Raw genomic sequence first — 22,735 nt, 5'->3', positions numbered from 1 at the left:
AAACTCTACCTCAGGAAAGCAATGTAGACTTCCTGAAGAGTGTTAACGTTAAATGGGGTTTGTCTTTGAAACTTAAATCACCTTGCAGATCAGTTAGTTACATCCGGGGCGCTTTCGACTGAAACGGCAAACGGTATCGAAAAAACTCGAAAACATGTGAAAGACTGACAGTGCCCTCCAAACGTTTAGAAAACTATACCTGTAATTCTTTGAATGTCACAATGAATTCTTCAGACCTAGCGTTCTCTTTGATATCGATGAGCTTAGGAAACTGGACAGTGTTTGCCAGAAAGTCACCCTCCTAACGTGATTCTCTCTTTAAATCCATACGCAAGAAATTAGAAAGAAGTTGTCTCTCTCCTTGTAATTTCCTATTGTGAGCAGTGTGCAGTCAAGTCCACTTAAATGCGAGGTCTGCAATCCATTCCGGATGTTGTAATTTTCGTTCCTGCATCCTTTTTTCCATCACAAATTCATCAACAGCGAGTTTTAAATCGAAAAATCGTTCCAGGCATTCCCCTTGACTTGATCAACGTACTTTTCAGTAATACGGTACAAAGTCACCATACTCTTCGTTCTGTTCCACCGTGCTCCATGCTTGCAAACTTACCACGAGGTACTTTCAGATCTGCAGAACAACGAATCCTGTCTAGCAATCGTTGCAAGTTCTGGCTTTTTCATTGCCAACTAAATCTTTAAGTTCTTTCAGCGCCGCCGGCCGCGGTGGCCGAGCGGTTCTAGGCGCTCAGTCCGGAACCGCGCGACTGCTACGGTTGCAGGTTCGAATCCTCTCTCGGGCATGGATATGTGTGATGTTCTTAGGTTTGTTAGGTTTAAGTAGTTCTAAGTTCTAGGGGACTGATGACCACAGTTGTTAAGTCCCATTGTGCTCAAAGCCACTTAAACCATCTTTCAGCGTCGTATTGCAAGATCGTTTCGTAGCAAACTTGTAGTACCGTCGCTTATGCGACTGCATAGTACGTGCTAAGTATTCTCACCCCTCTTCTCTATCATTCTGATTCATTTCTAAAGATTGTGACGAGAGATCGCTAGACTGCCTTTCTTCGTGTAAACAGCCTCTGCCCATGTGAAACCGCGCGGGGTAGCCGTGCGGTGTAAGGCGCCTTGCCGCGGTTCGCGCTGCTCCCCCCCCCCCCCCCCCCCCTGCCCTAGGCTCGAGTCCTCACTTGGGCATGGGTGTGTGTGTTGTCCTTAGCGTAAGTTAGTTTAAGTTAGATTAAGTAGTGTGTAAGCCTAGGGACCGATGACCTCAGTAATTTGCCCCCATAGAACTTACCACAAATTTGCAATTTGCCCCTGTGAATGTGCTACATACCACCAACAAATAGCGAAAGGTAAACAGCACTGACACCACTATGGTATTCTGCCGAACTGAAGTGAGTTGTGCCGACCGAAAAACGCCACAGTGTAGCACTTGATGAAATGTCGCGCTGTGCGGAGTACTTCCAATAAGGACAGGCCGGAACTTGACCTGCCCTCGGTCTGCACAGCCCCACACGTGAAGTTTGGCACGCCGTGGCCGGCCCTGCCCTACCACAACACATCCTTAACAGCCTTGTCGACAACACAAGAACTCGTTTCATAGTGTACGTTGCTGTTCATGGTGATCACATACGCTATTAAGGTACATGCCCCGCGTTTTCTAACCGCGCTGTCTGGGGCGCCTTGCTACGGTTCGCCCGGCTCCCCCCGTCGGAGATTTGAGTCCTTCCTCGGGCATGGGTGTGTGTGTTGTCCTTAGAGCAAGTTGGTATAAAGTTAGCTTAAGTAGTATGTAAGCCTAGGGACCGATAACCTCAGTAGTTGGGTCCCATAGGAACTTAGCACAAAAAAATACCGCGTTTTCTAATGTCCAGCGGACCATCATAAATCACGGTGAATTAAGTGTAATGGTCTTGTAACTTATATTTGTTTTTATTCCATTGAAAATTTTGAGTTAAAGATCTGAAGGCTGCGCATGCATCTTTTTTTTCTAACATTCATTATATTCTCAAATTCTTGATTCTTCATCAACTGTGAATTTGAGGAGAAACAAAATTTATATCTTTTAAGTTTTCGTGACTGATGAAGGGAGATTTCGTAGCAATGTATTTAAATCAGAATCCATGTTGTGAAGTTACCTTATAACTTGTTTCATTATTCACAGTTTGCTATTTAATAGTGGAAACAATATTGTTTTTGTAATGTACGAGAATGTATGGTCGCAAGAAGACCGGGATCCGGACGGCCTCGTAGCACTACCGAGAGGGAAGACCGTAGTTTTTCGAGTTCGGCTGTGGTGCACCCCATTGAGTCTGCAACATCAATTCGAGCGGCAGGTAGCACCACAGCGAAACCACGAACTCTTACAAATCGGCTGTTTCAAGGTCAGCTTTGAGCCAGACGCTCTGTAGTGTGCTTTCCATTGACCCCTAACCAGTGCTGTCTGCGACTTCAGTGGTGTCAAGCGAGAGCTCATCGGAGGGCGGATTGAAGGTGTGTTGTGCTTTCCGACGTAAGCCGGTTGGTTAGAAGGGGGCCAGGTGAACGCCTGCAGACAACTTATCTGCGGCCTAGAAACACTAGACCTAGACGTAGAGCTATAGTGTGGGGTGCGATTTCGTATGACAGCAGGAATACTCTTGAGGTTATGCCACGTACCGTTACCGCAAATCTGGACGTCATTATGGTGATTCGACTTGCTGTGCTGCCATTCATGAACAACATTCCAGGGTGTGTTTCCCAACAGGATGGCGTCCACTCACATGCAGTTGTTGTAACCCAACATGCTCTACAGAGTGTACATGTTGCCTTAGCCTGCTGGACCACCAGATCTGCTTCCAGTAAAGAGCACGTGGGACATCATTAGACGACAAATACAGTGTCATCCACAACCAGCATTAACTGCTCCTGTATTACCGGCTATGTGTAATAGGCGTGGAATTTCATCCCACAAACTGACATTCGACACCTATACGACACAAGACATGCACGTTCGCATGCTTGCATTCAACATTCTGGCGATTATACCGGTTATAAACGTACCAGCATTTCACATTTGCAAATGACTTTTTTCGCGCTTACATTAACCTGTGATCTTGCAACGTTTATCAATATGCTACCTGGACAAATGGATTCCCGAAATTTCATTACTGTACACTCATTATTTCTTGGTGTTGCGATTTTTTTCGTTCAGTGTATTATGAAGAAACTACACGTGATAGAAAATAACTAAGAATCGTTTTGAAATCAGCATAAAAAATTTAGCGAAGAACACATATTTATTTTCAATCACACAACATGGAGACTGGTGCGATCGTTGTGGTACACTGTATATGGACTATCACACATCAATGGTGGCTTCCAGTGTGCAAATGCAGAATGCTACACGCTTTCACTTCATTCTGACTGGCTTTTCGGGATGAAAATTTAGAGATCTAGTCACCCTTTCGCTATCGGTGATGGAAAGCCATGGGAGGAATGGCGGGCTGTATCTTCACATCAGCGGTGTCCCCGTCAATTTTGTAGGCCAGGGCGTCTCCGCAGCAGCAAGTTTCCTCCGGACCTGGACTCAGGCCAGAGCTGCAAACCGCAAACGATGTCCCGGCCAAAGAAAAAAATAAGTGCGGCGCAGTGGCCGTGATCCTAATAACTACGTGCTGGCGGAAGAGTGTGCACCACTTGATTTGCGAACCCGTCGCGGTCGGCTGGCGCTCCCGAGGGAAAGCTGTTCCGCAGACGCTGCACCGGCCGCAGGCGGACGTTTCCCACTTGCTGCCTCCCTGTCCTCTGGTGGGGACCATCAGTAGCTATCAGGTGCCCGATGAGGAAGCTTTCATTGAAGTCCAGAAGCAAATAATACATATGTTTTTGGGCAGGGTCCGCCTTTAGCAAAACCCAAACATGTTTCACTGCAGTTGCAGCATCTTCACTGTCACAGTGACAGTGACAGTTACAACTCAGTATATAGTGTTTGACAGTGATGAATTTGAGGAAAAAGAAAACGTGTAGATGGTTGCACAGATGACAAACTGGGAAACAAAACACTCACTGTAGAAAAACACTTACGTCAGAAAAACCACACCATGTCGTAAAAAGCCGTAAAATAAAAGCCCACTGAAGATGCTGCAACTGCAGCGAAACATGTTTGGGTTAAAAAACAAAATTGTGTTTTGCTAAAGGCGGATTGTTAAAGCAAACAGGGAAAAAAGAGCTTCAACCCCAAGATGATCTGAAGCAAATAGTATGCCACGCGCTCGAGTTGGAGAATGCCACACTGTAAAAGTAAATAATCCTTCAAACAATGTATAAGAGGAAATCCAGGAAGAATGTTAGGAACGACTGTTGCGATTCAATACTAAATGCTGTAAACAGAACTTGGATTCATTCGAAACAATGACGTTTTGCCATTCGTGCACCCAGGTTCGTCGTTGAGTACTCCATCGCAGGCGCTCCTGACTGTGATGCAGCGTCAAGGGTAACCGCAGCCATGATCTACGAGCTGATAGTCCATGCTGCTGCAAACGTCGTCGAACTGTTCGTGCAGATGGTTGTCGTCTTGCAAACGTCCCCATCTGTTGACCTAGGGATCGAAACGTGGCTGCACGATCCGTCACAGCCATGCGGATAAAATGCCTGTCATCTCGATTGCTAGTGATACGAGGCCGTTGGGGATCCAGCACGACGTTCCGTATTACCCTCCTGAACCCACCGGTTCTATATTCTGCCAACAGTCATTGGATCTCGACCAACGCGAGCAGCAATGTCGCGATACGATAAACCGCAATCGCGATACGCTACAAGCCGACCTTTATCAAAGTCGGAAACGTGATGGTACGCATTTCTCCTCCTTACACGAGGCATCACAACAACGTTTCACCAGGCAACGCCGGTCAACTGCTGTTTGTGTATGAGAAATCGGTAGGAAACTTTACTCATGTCAGCACGTTGTAGGTGTCGCCACCGGCGCCAACCTTGTGTGAATGCTCTGAAAAGCTAATCATTTGCATATCACAGCATCTGCTTCCTATAGGTTAAATTTCGCGTCTGTAGCATGTCATCTTCGTGGTGTAGCAATTTTAATGGCCAGTAGTGTAGATTCAAGAGACGTCAAAACCTAGCTGACAGACAAAAGCTGAACGAAACGAAAATGAGCGTAAAGAGAGCGGTGAGAGAAGCGTTAAATGATTTTGAAAGTAAAACTTTTTCAACCAATGTGACTAAAACCCCTAAGAGATTCTGGTCTTAGGTTAAATAATTTATGAAGTTTGAAGTCAATTATTCAATCACTCAGTGACCATAATGGAACCAAAACGGAAAATGACAAAGGGAAGGCAGAAATATTGAGTTCGGTCATCCGAAACTGTTTCAAGGCGTAAGATCGTAACACGGTTCCTCATTTCAATCATCGTATGAACTTCGAAGTGGCGACAAGCTGGGACGCGACCTTCCGAAGCGACAGGATAATATGACGGCTCAGTCCCGTTTAGAAGAAGAATCGTAGTGCAGATGCACGTACTTAGAGGCCTATATCGTTGATGTCGATGCGTTGCAGAATTATGGAACATTTTTCTATGCTCAATAATTATGACGTTTTTGGAGAACTAAAGTCTCCCCTGTAAAAATGGCATGGATTCCGCTAACTGAGATCTTACGAAACTCAAATCATCCTGTTCCTCTATGAGATCCACAGTGCTGTAAACATCGGTGCTTAGGTTGATGCCGTGTTTCTTGAGTGAGGAAGGTATTTGACACGACCCGCATTGACGTCTAGCGAAAAAATACGAGGTTTTGGAGTACTGGACTAGATATGCGGTTAGATTCAAGACTGACTTGCAGCTAGAATTCAACACGTCGTTGTTAACAGAACAAAATCAGCAAATGCAAATATAATATCGGAGGTATCTCAAGGAAGTCGATAGGACCGTTGCTGAGTGCAATGTTTATAAATGATCTAGTAGAATGCGTCGGAAGCTCTGGCTCAAAATTGTTCAAATGGCTCTGAGCACTATGGCACTTAACAGCTGTGGTCATCAGTCCCCTAGAACTTAGAACTACTTAAACCTAACTAACCTAAGGACATCACACACATCCATGCCCGAGGCAGGATTCGAACCTGCGACCGTAGCAGTCGCACGGTTCCGGACTGCGCGCCTAGAACCGCGAGACCACCGCGGCCGGCTCGGAAGCTCTTTAAGGCTGTTCACAGAAGACGCGGTTGTCTATAAGAAGCAGCAGTGGCAGAATACAGTAACAATCTGCAGAATGATCTACAGAAGTTTGCAGTCTCTGGCAGTTGACCCAGAGCGTAAATAAATGTAACATATTGCGCAAGTATAGGAAATAAATCCACTAATGTTCAACTACACTGTTCATGACAAATTTCTGGAAATGTCTTGGAGTATATATCCGCAGCGATCTTAAGTCGAAAAACCACGTAAAACAAAGAGTAAGAATAGCAAATGCGAGACTGAGATTCATAGGAAGAATCTTAAGGAATTAAAATTTATCCGCTAAAGAAATAGTTTCTAAGACACTTCTTGGACCGATTCTTCGATGTTGTTCATTAGTCTAGCGCTATAATAAGGCAGGACTGATAGAAGAGATAGATGATGCAATATTCTACATCAAAATAATTTATTAAAATAATATTTTTCAATACTGCTTCGTTTTCATTAAATCTATTCACGAAATATTAATTTGGTAAATCCGATCATCACCTAGGTACGACTCTGTCCTCTGTGGCTGAGAACTGTATGATACGTAACAGATGTGTCACAATATATTATAGAATGAGATGTAAGGCTGTCAGTAATGTTGTACACGCAGATTTGTTTTGTCATTTTACACCAGTACAGATTCGATGTTTGTTAAGAAAGGTGAAGCCTGTTGCTTTGGACACAGGAGGTACTCAAAAATGCTGCCACATGAAGAGAATTTTCTCCTCAAACATACACGTTTTTAAGAAGACAGAAGTATCCGTTGTTCTGTCGTTCAACGCTCATAATATCTGCGAAATATCATGCTGTAATTCGGGAATTTATAAAAAGGTAAAACAGGAAATTATAGCTAGACTGAAACTGTTTGAAGCCTTTGAGAAGGTGTTTGTTCTTACACTGTACAAAATCTATGTTGAATAAGTTACGAAATATCGATCTGATACTCGGTCTTGCGCCCAAAAATTTAATGTGTTGATGGCCTGCAGCTCAATTTCACGTGTAAGCAGATAATGTACCACGATTTCGACGTTGGAGTGACACGTGAATAAATTTACTAGTGAAAATAATAATAAAAATTCCAGAAGAAACGACTTCGCATTTAGTTGCTAGTAGCGACGCACAGATGAAAAATTCGGGATTGGGTTATCTGCAGAAGAATCTGTATTTCAAACCTTCGGACTGTTATGGGAGAGCATGGTTATTATGCAACGTACCTCATTTGTTGTAATTGCTTTGTATCCAATTCTAGATAAAGGCATGACGAAACGACGGTGATGGACAAGTTAATGCGAAATGTGATCGATCATGAGAAGGCGGTCTTTTAGACGCACGCTTGAGTCTTACAGTACGTGCACACCAAAAAGTGAAAAGGCTACATATTTCCTTTCGCGCAGTACTCCACAAACTTCGAAATACACGCTGAAAAAAAAGGAGAACGAAATTTTATCCTGTTAGGAAATTTGATAGGCCCCAAAGATGAGAAGTCTCTTGGGAGAAGCTCATACATGTGAAGAAGAGTTTTGGAAATTAATTCGGTTGCGGATATGGAGCGAACATGTCTCCTACTTCAGAAAGGTATTTGGACGTTGGTGAACTTCCTTGTTCACCCCTTTATCGATATCAGATACACAGGAGAGCCTTGCAGATTGGTCCCTAGGTGGAACCAAGACTGTCTAGAGAATTATTTAGCCTGATGCATGTTACAGACATCTCATTCCTTTTGAAGCAAAAAAACTTCACTGTAAACATAAACGCTATTCCTTCAGTTGCAGGTGCTGTAGTTACTGAGGAAGTCACACTTCTCATTGTGCTTTTGTAGAAGTTTTAAAACCGTCAAAAGTTAGCTACTTATCAAAGTAGGTATCAGTTAAAGCGATAATTCATATTTTAGAATGCCTGTGGTAGAAGGGAATTTGCTTCTGAATACTGATTTCGGCGGTTCACATTTCCTGATTCAATGAAGTAGCATATTACTTGCCTTCAAAGGCAAGAACATTGACAGTTCACTGGGAAAGCAATAATATCTTGTTAGCCTGTTGAAAAACGAATTGTGGGTCATGAATGGACCATTGTGATTTCTAAAGGACGCCTCAAGTCCTCGACATTGATTACAGTGACAAAACAAGAAAACACTTTTTTGCAGCTGTCTTTACAGTGTTAATGTAAAGGACTTTCAGACTGATGAACTGGAGCAATAGTTGTTTAAAAATTCACCACAGTTAAAAACATAATTGTCTACGATTGGTAGCTATAAACAATATCTGCGATCATTACCTAATGCAAGGACAAACTGAATGAACTTGGTGGCACTGTCATCTTTCCAATGAGGCCAGTGAATGAATTAAACAGGATTGGCATATATGCTAAAAGTGTTCATACCTTAATGTACACCAAGCTCCGTTTCCTTAAAGCGTTTAATAACGATTCTGTCAACAGTTGCAGTATTTATATTAGGCGACTAGTTTCGAACATTACAGATTTGTTTTCAAGCCTGTCCTATTGAGACCACACTGGCAGTGTCCGATCATAATGTATATCAAACTGGCAGCATATGCTTTACAAATGTTTGCAAGATGAATGCCACTATCCACACACGACTCTTATCAAGTCACAAACATGAGTTTCATTTTGACTTGGTAAGAGGCACGTCTGGTTTGTGGCATTCGTTATGCAAACACATGGAAAGCATGTGTTGCCACGTTGATGTTTATTATTAGGATCACGCACTGCCAGTGAGCCTCAGTAGGCCAGGTTCGAAAATAAACTTGTGAGGTTCGAAACTGGTCGCCTAATATAAATGCTGCAACTGTTGACAGAATCTTTTATAAAAGCTTTAAGAAATTTAATAAAGCTGCTAGTTCCCTGTCAACAATGTGAGCATCGGTGAGCAATGTAGCCAACTTATTGTATGTTACAAAGGGTTATATGAATTTTGTTGTTTTTCATTTGCTCCTGTTTACTAAAACAACATGTGCCTTTAATAGGCGTCTGGATCAGATAGTGTATATACGGAATGGGTCGATAAGGTCAGGAGCGCCAATAGGTCTATCAGGCGCCTGCATTTCTATCTCTTAGCGTAACAAGAATGCACGCTTTGACCTACAGTGCTTCATCATGTTGTTAGTCGTACTAATAACAAGACTGTACTGTTCATAGTTTTCGAAGAAAGTATGTTAGAATTCTTTCACTTCCTTTGTCTGGACGGAAACAATATAAACTTTTCGGTATATCAATGACACAATGAGATTTTTAAGGACAGAAAACACATTTTTTACAGTAAAGTAGTCGCGTTTTAGGTCAAAGCACTTTGTCTAGAATTTTTCCAGTGGGTAGACTACATTCGTAGGATGCTATTCTGTACGGCCCATAAAATAGTCACCTAAGGCTGGACTAAAACAGACGAAAGATGGATTAAAATTCATTTCGATAAAATAAATTTCTTTGGATGTGAGGTTACGTGAAAGTCAGAGACTACCATGTTTTACGTACAGAGTGGGTTATGCAACTATTCATGCGTTGGTTTCCTCTTTTTTCCTATTGTCAAAACACTTTTGCGGAGAGGAGCGTTATTCTGATGAAATATGACATTTGCTTTGCTTCAAGTCTCTTTTCAAATGGTTCAAATGGCTCTGAGCACTATGGGACTTAACTTCTGAGGTCATCAGTCCCCTAGAACTTAGAACTACTTAAACCTAACTAACATAAAGACATCACACACATCCATGCCCGAGGCAGGATTCGAACCTGCGACCGTAGCGGTCGCGCGGTTCCAGACTGTAGCGCCTAGAACCGCTCGGCCACTTCGGCCGGCTCAAGTCTCTTTTCACGCATGCTCTCGCACAGGTGATCTGTAATACGTACGTAGTGTTCATTAGATATTGTTCTACCTTAAGCAAAGTAACAAAAATACTGCCCATGAATTATCAATTAGAATCTTAATAATTTTACCATTCTGTAACAAAACACCATTCCGAGGTGTCCAGTTTCATCAAATTCCTGATTTGGGGTTTGAATAGGACTTGAGATCAACTTACTTTCATTTATTCCACTTCTAACAAGAAATAAAAATATTATGATAAATGAATCATCAATTAAATAATTTATTGTCCAAGCAATAGCTTTTCAGTTCTCATACACAGTAACGAATCAATTGGTTTAATTTCAGATCGATCATAACTTCGGCGGAAAATACGTTTTTGGGTTTACTTTTGGCCAGAATTAAACAAATGAGACACCGATATTTTCCAAAGCATTATCATGTAGGGCCTTCGGTGTAGTGCACTTTTCCAACGTTTCGAGACGTACGTAGCATGGACCATGTTCAAAGGAATCACAGCACTTTCGAAATGAGTCATGCGCGCCTTAAATGCTGTAAACGTAGGAGGAAATTTATTATGAACTTTCACCAATTGAAGTGAATTTCTACAGGAGATAAACTGTACAGAACATAGTCTTTTTGCAGCACTGTACTGCAGTTATCCATGTAAACGAGATGCTCACAATACGGCTTTGAAAATCCGTATAAAGAAAAGCATTTCGCAGAATTAGTTAATGTTTGATTTGCGTTATTACGTAACATTAATCAATAAAACAGAAATATCTTTTTTATTAGCGCTGTCGGTGTGCCAAGCTGGGAAATTTTTAGTCTAGCACACACTACGTTAACTTCACGCACATCTCAAGTACATATATCACTAGATAGCTACATTTGCTACTAAGCAGCTGGCCTTAGTTAATACTGACACAAAAATCAGGTAACAGGCGCGATATAGCATCCAACAACTAAATTTTTAAGGCCCAGTCTGACAATAAATGCTTTATTTCCATTGTTTACAGGGAGCAGAGCTGACGGCAGTTTCCGAGTATGCTGTGAGATGATTTACTCACTGGTGTGATATTCAGTTTGACAGGACAGTCAATAGAAATATTATTCCGCGCTTTTTTCAGAAACTCATTTGTCACGACTGAAGCCTGGACGTCGCGATGTACAAAGCATTAAAGGAGAATACTCTTCGGACAACATTTTCACAAAACAATCCAGCATAACGCCTATGTCGTCTACGATGCAGTACTACTACTAGCTTATTCCTGACAAATTAAGATCTCTGTAGCATATAATTTGTATCGCTTCGACATTGAAATACCGATACAGACAGTAACCAGTTCATGTCCTCCGCGGAAGTAATGTCTCTGCCTGCTTGTACTGTTACTGAACCTTCGGTATCTGGCGTCAGATTAAGAGATCTCCCAGGAGTAGGGGAGAATATAGGAAGAGAAGACTCGACGTGTAATTTTCCACGATGCAGAAGGTCGAAATGCTCTGCTCTGAAGGCATGCGATTTCCCCTGCGGCTGCACGACGACGTGTAGACCGCGCGGCGCGGCTGGATGCTGATGAATGGCTCACGCAGGAGAGCTCGTGCGCGTGTCTTGGGCTGCGGCGATCTCGCACACGGGAAAGTACTGCGGCAGACGATGCAGCACATCCGAAGAGAAATCGTAGACCGCGGAACCCTGCAGGCTCTGCGTGGACGTTCTGCTCTCTCTGCTCGTTACTGCGTAAGTTTAAGACAACAGAAGTCTTGTGCACATGCTCGATTTTCTACCCTTCCACTCTTTTTCCGAATCGTAATTACAAGGCACGAGCAAAACGTTTCCGTTCGAAGACATTACAGTCCAGAATCGGTATGCCAATCCGGCAGAATCGCCTTGAGCATTGAGGATTAGATTAGACGAGATTAGTATTTGTTCCTTAGATCATGAATACGACACTTCGTAATGATGTGGAACGTATCAGGTTAATAAAAGGCGTCTATACAAGATATTACATTAAACAAAATATTACAGGACACTTAATATTTTTAATTTTTTTTTGGGTGTGGAGTGAGGAAATTACCCACTTACTATATCCAAAAATTTATCTAATGAGTAGAAGGAGTTGCCATTCAGAAATTCTTTTAATTTCCTTTCAAATGCTATAAGGCTATCTGTCAGACTTTTGATGCTAATAGGTAAGTGACCAAAGACTTTTGTTAAAAACAAAAGGTTCAAATGGCTCTGAGCACTATGGCACTTAACATCTGAGGTCATCAGTCCCCTAGACTTAGAACTACTTAAACCTAACTAACCTAAGGACATCACACACATCCATGCCCGAGGCAGGATTCGAACCTGCGACCGAGACTTTTGTGGCAGCATTATTTACCCCTTCTGAGCCAACATTAGATTTAACCTTGAGTAGTGAAGATCTTCCTTTCTCCTAGTGTTGTAGCCATGTACACTGCTATTACTTTTGAATTCGTCTGGATTGTTAATAACAAATTTCATAAGTGAATATATATATATATATATATATATATATATATATATATATATATATATATATATATTGTGAGGCTACAGTGAAGATCCCTAACTCTTTAAATAAGTGTCTGCAGGATGATCTTGGATGAGCACCAGCAATTATTCTGATTACACGCTTTTGTGCAATGAACACTCTTTTACTCAGTGATGAGTTACCCCAGAATGTGATGCCTTACGAAAGCAGAGAATGAAAATAGGCGTAGTAAGCTATTTTACTGAGATGTATATCGCCAAAATGTGCAATAACCCTAATAGCATAAGTAGCTGAACTCAAACGTTTCAGCAGATCTTCAGTGTGTTTTTTCCAGTTCAAACCCTCATCAATGAATACACCCAGAAATTTTGAATATTCTACCTTAGCTACCGATTTCTGATCGAAGTCTATATTTATTAATGGTGTCATTCCATTTACTGTGTGGAACTGTATATACTGTGTTTTGTCAAAGTTTAATGAGAGCCCATTTGCAGAGAGCCACTTAATGATTTTCTGAAAAACGTCGTTTACAATTTCATCAGTTAATTTTTGTCTGTTGGGTGTGATAGCTATATTTGTATCATCGGCAAAAAGTACCAGCTTTGCATCTTCGTGAATATAGAATGGCAAGTCATTAATATATATTAAGAACAGCCGAGGATCCAAGACCGAACCTCATTCTTGATTGTTCCCCAGTTTGAGGAATCAACAGTTTTTTGCATATTATGTGAACTGCTTATTTCAACAATTTTGCGCTCTTCCAGTTAGGTACGATTTAAACCATTTGAGCGCTGTCTCATTCATATCACAGTACTTGAGCTTATCTAGAAGTAGTCCTGCTACGTGAAGAAGTCCGTAACTACCTGCTGCACATCCTCGTCCAAAAGAATCATCGGTCCTTCAAGACCGTCTTTAACCGACAGAAGCCGTGATAATCGCATTGGGAGAGATTAAGATTAAAGGGCGGGTGCTCGAGTGTTTCCCTCTTCATTTGGCGTAGCTTCTGCGTTACGAGAGTTGCAATATGTGGACGTGAGTCATTATGAAGCAGCAGCACCCCTTGGCGCAATTTGCATTCCACAACGGTTGTTTTCGACTTACATTTTGCCTCCTACGCATTCTTGTCGGTGAAATATTCAAAGAGTTAGCTTTGTTGAAGTCAGTGTGTTCCATCCGTCCTCCTGTCAGACCAGATTGTTTAAATTTAATAAACCTCTTAAATCTATTCTGCCTGGCTGTTTCTCCTTGTGGCATCTTCCGCAGCTACTTTAGAAACCTTTATTAATAATTCTATGTGAGTTCTGACACCCATATTTCATGTTCAGTTGGTCAACCCTATTTAATTCCGGTAGGCAATTAGTTATCCGTTGTGTGACTTTGGTTTTTCATTCCACATGATCTCAAGGGGAGCATTTGGTCTCATAGCATCTCAGGGGTATGCTAAACGCACAACGGACACCCCACAATAACACCATAAGAAACAGAAATCAAAACATACTGACAACTGATCACGATAAAAAGCCAAAAACCAGAACACCTCGATTGAGGATAGGAAGAGAGAAAAAATGAAAGAAGTGTGACTATAAAGAAAGCATAGCAGAAAAATATATTTTATTTGTTAGAAATGTGATTTCAAACAACAAGGACATTACTATCCACCTAAACGCCAGAAATGGGATCATAAAACGTGTGAATGGCTTTAAGTGTATGGGACAATGGTCTGAAGCCAATGCGTAGGATACACTTCCTGAAAAATGTTTACGAAACATATTCAGAACATTTGTTTTGACGCTGGGTGAGGAAAGGAAAACTGTTGCAAAAGGATCGCATGAACTCCATGCTGGGCATGAAGAACCGACAGAAACGCCTAGTTCAAATAAAAAACAGCAAATGAGAACAAGAGTGATGCCGTTCCTAAGCTTATACTGTATATAAAATATTATGTTCGGCAATGCAATTTTTTTCTCGAAGCTAAAGGGTTTGCTGGTGTATTTTTAGGTGCTGATTTCAGGTAAAGTACTTAGAATATTTCAGTCACGTACAGTTTTGACACACATTCAGAATTTATTTGAGGTATATGAAGTATTACTGACGACGTAGGTTGCAAGTGCTACTCTGTGATGAAGAGGTTGGTACAGGAGAGGAATTCGCTAGGTCTGCAAAATGCTGCTGTTTAATCGTTGTGTAAATACCAGTATTTTTTGTAAAGATTTTCAATGTCACATGTTACAAAAATATGTTTATTTTTATAGTCTATAATACCATTACCTATGTACTTCGGTGATACTGTAATGTTGAGGCTCATAAGTCTGTTTTAAATATCGACTGCTGCCTGATTTTGTGAATTTATTAGTTTCAAGAGGTTATGTTTGTCCTGCTGACTACTTCTGATACATCTGTGGCAAACTTGTAGTTATCAGGTAAGTGTATTTTACGTAGTTGGACGGGCCAGGACAAGTCGTGGGTCCATATCGAGTATGTTCAAGTTGTGAGGGAGGACCCGTGATCCTATGCGAATGGGGCAGTTATGCAAAAGACAAGCACTGGTCTCAAAAAATCTGGCCAATGTGAACGCCAAAAGTTGGAGGAAAGAGCGTACTATTCGATTCAAAGGTGCACCCAAAAAGAGCTTCTGTCTGCTTTTCGTATGAAACTTGTCATTATAAAACAATTAATTAAAGCCCTACTCAAAGATGCTGACAGTTTCAAGTATGTGGCAAGCAAGTTACAGTGGCTGTCAGAGGCTGAGATGAAAGAAGGGAGTTGTTGTCAGCTCTGACGTCCGGAAACTAATTAAAGACGAAACACTTGAAGACAAAATGAATGAAATTTAAGGATCATCATGGATATACTTTAATCAAAATGTCAACGAGTCTGTTGACAACTGCAAAAAACTTGAGTACGAGGATTATGTTACTGTATAGAATAGAAAGGGGCAGAAATTAGAATTTTTTTAAAATTAAAATCATTCACATTGCCTCAAGCAAATTCAAGTCATGGCAGAGGCAGAGGTGCAAGCAAGAAGTGAGCCATTATGTCGCAAGTAAGTCAGGTAGACAACCTTGCCCGCCGAGTAAGGAATAAGCATTCGGCAGAAAAGAGGACGGAAAACCAAAGAAAGAGAGACAAGCATATTCATTATCTCGTAAGGCATGTAGCAAGAAACCACTCCGTCTTCAGGCCACGAGTGGCCTACTGGGCCGTCCGACCGCCATGTCATCCTCAGTGGAGGATGCGGATAGGAGGGGCGTGGGGTCAGCACACCGTTCTCCCGGTCGTCATGATGGTATTCTTGACCGAAGCCGCTACTATTCGGTCGAGTAGCTCCTCAATTGGCATCACGAGGCTGAGTGCACCCCGAAAAATTGTAACAGCTCATGGCGGCCTAGATGGTCATCCATCCAAGTGCCGACCACGCCTGACGACGCTTAACTTCGGTGATCTCATGGGAACCGGTGTATCCATTGCGGCAAGACCGTTGCCCATGTAGCAAGAAACTGTAGCTATTTCACGGGAGCATGTAGCGAGGGACTGATACACCAGTTAACAGCCTGTTAAGTGAATGAAGGAGAATGAGGAGGACACATTCGGTCATTACGAACCGAGCTTTGCGTCATAGCTTCACGCTAGCCCCCTTTACATACTTCAGCTCTTACCTTGAGATGATCATTGGGATCGAACGCATTCACAGTAATCGCACTCGATTCCATGATTACGTTTCTGTAGTGAGTCTATGTCATATATGCTCCAGCACTGTCTATGGACTAGGCGAAGATGTACCGATAATGATGGCCTTCACCGAATGAACTTCATGCTGCTCGCCGCCTACCATCTACTGGAGAAATTGATTGTCTTCCGACAACACCACTTCGCATTGTGCTGCCGATACCCGGACTCCATCACAGAAGCCAACAACGGGGGATCTTGGCGAAGACGTTCCTATTCAGCACGCAGGCGCCTTCGGGTACGGAAACCTACCAGGGGTACGGAAGAGATCATCCAACCACAAGACTACCGACAGCAGGCCCGCTACGAATCTGGTGTCGGTAGTCTTGAGGTAGGTTGATCTCCTCATCGTTGAATTCGGAGTGGAACTGAGTACGCTCCGCAGCCGGGGCGAGAACCGCATCACGCCGCGCAGCCGCTGCCCCACTCGGTTGCAGCCGTCGCGCCGCCAGGGTCGCTGACATCACCTGCCAGCCGGCACGGTAGCCCTGCGTGTTCGGTCAGAGGGTTTAGCTACCCTCTGTAATAAAAAAACAAAAAAACTGAGTGAACGGATCAAAGAACAAACTGAACGGGTATCATCGGACGCTCGCCTAAAAAAAAAAAAAAAAAAAAAGAGAGAGAGAGAATTACGGGCGTGCAAACGCTGAGCTGACTCGACGGAAGTCAGCTACAATCCAACAAGCAGCTGAATTAGCAATAACCGAGGCTACTGCAGAAGAACGATGACTTGTAAACATTGTGTATAAACAACTGAACTCGAATAATGTTTTACTGCCGTTGTTGACGCTTCACAGATTCCCAACAGCTACCCTAAGTTCACGCAGAGGTCTCTGTGCTCGGGCCTTTGTAATTAGTAAAACAAACGCTGGATAGCTTCAAAGTGTTGGATGCTTTAATGAGATTGAAGCTGCACTTTCTGGACTCCCGCATAGGCTATTTTCTCGAAAATCCATATGCTACCGCGCGGAGTAGCCGCGCGGTCTCGAGCGTCTTGCCACGGTTCGCACGCTCCCTCCGTCGGAGGTTCGAGCCCTCCCTCGGGCATGGGTGTGTGTGTTGTTGTTAGTATAAGTTAGTTTAAGTTAGACTAATTAGTGTGTAAGGCTAGGGACCGATGACCTCCTCAGTGGTCCCATAGAACTTACCACACATTTGAAAATTTCCAGATGCTGTGAGTGAGGTAAAGTGAGTATGGTTTCAACAACACATTAAATGAATGATCGATTGGATGTCATCATGATAGCTCACTGCTGCTGGATGCCGTACACGGAGTGTCCCCACTCAGTGTACACAAGAAAATGCAACGGAGATTTGAAGATCTGAGGAACTTAATATTTCACTGTAATATTAGGCAGGGGTAAAATACAGGGAGCGAAAGGCTATTTACAATTTGTACAGCAACCAGATGGCAGTTGTAAGAGTCGAGCGGCATGAAAGGGAAGCAGTGGTTGGGAAGGGAGTGAGACAGGGTTGTAGCCTATCCCCGATGTTATTCAATCTGTATATCGAGCAAGCAGTAAAGGAAACAAAAGAAAAATTCGGAGTAGGTATTAAAATCCATGGAGAAGAAATAAAAACTTTGAGGTTCGCCGATGACATTGTAATTCTATCAGAGACAGCAAAGGACCTGGAAGAGCAGTTGAAAGGAATGGGCAGTGTCTTGAAAGGAGGATATAAGATAAACATCAACAAAAGCAAAACGAGGATAATGGAATGTAGTTGAATTAAGTCGGGTGATGCTGACGGAATTAGATTAGGAAATGAGACGCTTAAAGTAGTAAAGGAGTTTTGCTATTTGGGGAAGCAAAATAACTGATGATGGTCGACGTAGAGACGATGTAAAATGTAGACTGGCAATGGCAAGGAAAGCGTTTCTGAAGAAGAGAAATTTGTTAACATCGAGTATAGATTTAAGTGTCAGGAAGTCGTTTCTGAAAGTATTTGTATGGAGTGTAGCGACGTATGGAAGTGAAACATGGACGATAAATAGTTTGGACAAGAAGAGAATAGAAGCTTTCGAAATGTGGTGCTACAGAAGAATGCTGAAGATTAGAAGGGTAGATCACATAACTTAATGAGGAGGTATTGAACAGGATTGGGGAGAAGAGAAGTTTGTGGCACAACTTGACTAGAAGAAAGCATCGGTTGGTAGGACATGTTCTGAGGCATCAAGGGATCACCAATTTAGCATTGGAGGGCAGCGTGCAAGGTAAAAATCGTAGAGGGAGACCAAGAGATGAATACACTAAGCAGATTTAGAAGGATGTAGGTTGCAGTAGGTACTGGGAGATGAAGAAGCTTGGACAGGATAGAGTAGCATGGAGAACTGCATCAAACCAGTCTCAGGACTGAAGACCACAACAACAACAACATTCGGGCATTTAGTATCACGCATGTTATCTCAGAAACCGTTTCATCGTTCGGAACAGGGCTAAGTCAACCGACGTTGTGTCGTAGTTTCGTGTCCGTTTGACGGCGACGTTCCCTTCCGTCCCACCCCACTGACATAGAGTGTGAATCGACCAAAACAGGCCTCTCTGCAGTCATATCAGAGGGAGTACTTACGGACGCCGCCTTCGCCAGTGGCCGACACGGTCGACACGGAAGGCTGCGCGGGGCTCGTTGGCCGCGGCGTCGTCGTCGTCGTCGTAGTGGTGGTTGTCGTCGGCCGCGGGGTAGTCGTGGTCGTCGTGGTGGTAGTGGTCGTTGTGGTGGTTGTTGTCGTGCTGGTGGTCGTGGTGCTCGGGCGACGGCGCGTGACGGTGGTGGCAGTAGCTCCAGCAGTGTAGTGAGTCGACGGGGGGCGTCGAGTGGGCGGCGGCGTGGTTGGAGGCGGCGGCGTGGGGCGGCGCGTGGGCGGCGGAGTGGGTGGGGGCGGCGGTGTGGGGCGGCGAGTCGGACGCGGCGGGCGCGGCCTGGGCCTGGGCCGCGTCACGAACGGCGGCTCCGTGCTGCTGGGCTGCTGCCACACGCCCCACGTGCTCGCCGGCTTCGAGCTCCAGCTGCAACACCGCCATCGCCGGCTCAGTAGCCGTCCGCACCAAACGTGCGCTCATCCGAAAAAATATCAGAGCACACTGGTCGCTTCAGAGGGCTGTACATCGTGTATAGCTGGTACCAGGCGGACGTGTGAGCCTCTACTGCTGTTGACTAAGGATATTAAATGGTGTGTGCGTGCCAGTAGGCTGTATGGAATCAACACAGTAACATGCATTGACGCGGAGACAGAATTCAGAAAATAGATACGCTATCGCTTTTGTATGTACACAAGATCACTTGGTTAACGACAGCGCGCAGTGTAAAGCAGTCGCTTTCCGTTTTTGGCGGTGGCGCCGCTGTGGCAATCGCAGCCTTGGTGTCTCCCTCTGGTGGGAAAGGGCAAAAGTTGTCTGTTCACGTGAATTTAAGGGGCGCTATGAGCTCCGCAGAGGGCTATGGCCGTCCTATCGCCCTCACTCCCACCCTTAAGTACCTTGGCGTCACCCTCGACCGTCGCCTCTCCTAGACTCCCCATCTCCAGACAATCCAAGCCAAGGCACGCTCCCGACTCCGTCTCCTCAAGCTCCTCTCCGGCCGTACGTGGGGTCTAGACCCCTCCACCATCCTCCACACCTATAAATCCCTCATCCGCCCTATCCTTTGTTACGCCCATCCGGCCTGGATCTCTGCCCCCCCTACCTTTTATAAATCCCTCCAAATCCTCGAACGCCATGCTCTCCGCCTCGCCTATCGCATCCGTCTCCCTCCCCCACGCGGATCCTGTACGATCTCATCCCCTTCCCCCACCTCCTACTTTTCCTTGAAAGGATACGGATCCTGTACACCTCCCGCAAACTCGATCCTCCTCACCCACTTGTCTCACCCATCCTCTCCCACCCCCGCCCAGTGCCGTGCCTGTATTCCCACGTCCCACCCTGTCTCCATCTCTCCACCCTCCTTACCCTCTCCCAAGGTGGCTTCCGCCAGCTCCCCCTCCCTGATGATGTCCTCCTCCCCCCATCTACCCCTCCTATCAACTTTGATCCTCCCCCCCACTTCCTGTGTCCTTTCCTTTAGGCACCCTCCCTCCCTTCTCTTTCCTTTTCCCCCATCCCCCTTTCTCCGCCCCTCTTCCCCCTTCCTCCCTCCACATATCTTCCCTGCCCATGGCATCTCTGCTCTTCCCTCTCCCTCTCCTACTCCCCTTCCTCCTCCTCCTCCTCTCTTGGCAGGTCCCCGGACTCGCACACGCTCAGTGAACATTCGCGCGTCGGAGATCATCGCCATCAGTGTCTCGTGTGTGTGCCTTCGTTTGTGTTTAGTGTTTGTTCGCCGTCACGCCACCACTGTTCACGTGTGCCGTCGCCATCATCCATGTTATGTGCACCGTGTCAATTAGTGTTAGTGATGTTTCTCGTCCAGCGTGGACGGCTCTATGTTTTTTTGTTTTTTAGTGTCTACATTTTTTGCCCGCCGTTTTGATTGTATTCTCTGTGCCACCTACATGTAATACTTATTGTGAAACTCAAGGCTGAAGAGCGGCGTACTATGCTGCTGACAGCCCGCCTTTGTATAAGGTGTTTAAAATCACAATAAAGAAAAAAAAAAAGCTCCGCAGAGGGTCAGTCTGTCAGTCTGAGTCTAGTCAGTTGGTCCGCCGGCTCAGTGTCGGGTAGTCGGGCAGTCAGTGTCTGTCTGTCGGTCTGCTGTACATTAAGGGAATGAGTCGGAGTGAGGCTAGGTCAGTCTCGCGTCACCAGTCTGTTTCTCGTTTGCATTTGTGCGGCAGTTAGTGGCTGTCTGTCGTCGGAGTGCTGGTATGTCTATCGTTTGGATGAAACTTTAAAGCCAGAAAATGAGAGTCTTCCCACTCTGCCAGTAACAGAACTCATCTAGTGGTCGCCCGGTCGGGGCTTAGTTCCTGCATCTGAGTCTGCGCGTTAGGCCGCTAGTCTGCTCGAGTTGCTCGGGCAACTGTCATTGGCGTTTGCATCGGTCGGTTGGTCGGTCGCGCACGGAGACACGAGATGACTTGTCCGCCTTGAGCGTCGGCGCATGTGAGCTCCCCACGTGAGTGCAGTGGGCAGCGCCGTATAGAAAGGGGTAGTGGCTTTGCGGTTCACACGAGAGCAACAGGAGCGAAACCACGACAACGGGCTGGCCAGGGCGAGGTGCGACGCCGTGAGACTGGAGATCGGCGCGCGTTCCTGCGTCCGTTGAAGCGGCTGGCAGCGGATGGTTCGGGAGAGCGTTGGGGTGCTGTCTTCGCCAGAAATCGCAGTCATTTGAAGTTAAGTGATCTGTGATATGTTGTTTCAGTTACTTGTTAAATTCTACTTGTTTTTGCTCGTTTGTCTTTCGTCCGCATTTGTTAGGCAGTTATTGTCTGTCTGTCTGTCGGTCTGCCGTACGTTAATAGCTGCCTGTGTCATGTTTGTCGGATTCGGTGTTAAAGAATTTATAGAATTAAGGTAAAGGCCGAATTCATGAAATATCTTTTTATCTTGCCTATCATCTTGCGAGGCGGTATATGTGTAATGAAGAGCATGTTGTACACTTTTTGTAAGTCTGAATTTCATGGGTTTTATTTGAATAGTCATTTCTATAAAGTTGACACCCTTCCACCGTAAGAGCCCTTTCAAAAACAAATTGCACTTTTGGTGGCAAATAATTTCTTAGTCTGAGTGTTTTTACCATTTCCATCCCTCTTACGGGATGCATAGTTAATGTGTTTGTGTGAGTTGTTAAAATTTTTCCATCCCTCTTACGGGGTGCATAGTTAATGTGTTTGTGTGAGTTGTTAAAATTTTTAGTTTAAAGTAATCTGGTTGTTGCAGAAAAAAATAAAAAAAATTTGTTATTCTGCCTCTGAATAATTGTAAATTGATATTTAGAGGGTGCTTTCTGGTTTTAGTTTTAAATCTGTTGTTGAAAAGGCTTTTAAAAATAAAATTCACATTTATTAAACGTTATTTTATTTTCCATCAGTTACTTCCTCGCAATTACTTTCACGCTCACCTAGTGTGATTAAATGTGCTAATGTTCTTGGTGAATCGCGAGTAAATAAAATAAATTCTTTAAGAAAAGATTTTGAAAGCTAAAATTACGGTTCACATTGTAAAGAGATCTGCATGCAACCGACATTTGTACATCGGTACCTCGCTCTCAGGGATATGTAAAGCTGTTCGTCTTCAGCGGACCAAACTGCACAGAAATTTGCGGGTAGCGGACTGGAGGCGTGTAGTGTGATCCGACAAGTCGCTGCTTTGTCTCTTTTCAAATGAGGTAAGGTGTCGATCGCATCGACGACCCAACGAGGGGTCCAACCCGGAAAGTGTGGGGGCCGTAGTTCAGGCGCAAGTGGTTCTGTGATATTTTTGGGAGTGTTTTCCGTAACATGACTTGAGCGCACTCTTTCAGGTTACAATTAATACGAACCAGGATGTTTATTTCAACATTCTCCTCAAGACTTT

At 44.2% G+C, this 22,735-nt stretch overlaps 1 protein-coding gene across 1 annotated transcript in view; it reads right to left on the bottom strand.

Moving 5' to 3' along the window:
• LOC124545826 (serine proteinase stubble) overlaps positions 1-22,735 on the bottom strand; it is a 742,896-nt gene that overhangs the window by 75,799 nt on the left and 644,362 nt on the right. Inside the window, exons 5-6 of the mRNA XM_047124815.1 lie at positions 19,219-19,285; positions 18,849-19,125 (exon numbers count right to left, since the gene is read on the bottom strand). Coding sequence (XP_046980771.1) covers positions 18,849-19,125; positions 19,219-19,285 — 344 coding nt within the window. The remainder of the gene's footprint in view (positions 1-18,848; positions 19,126-19,218; positions 19,286-22,735) is intronic.

This window comes from Schistocerca americana, chromosome 1 (assembly GCF_021461395.2).
Source record: "Schistocerca americana isolate TAMUIC-IGC-003095 chromosome 1, iqSchAmer2.1, whole genome shotgun sequence".
NCBI lineage: Eukaryota > Metazoa > Arthropoda > Insecta > Orthoptera > Acrididae > Schistocerca > Schistocerca americana.
This window is presented reverse-complemented; position numbering and strand designations above follow the sequence as displayed.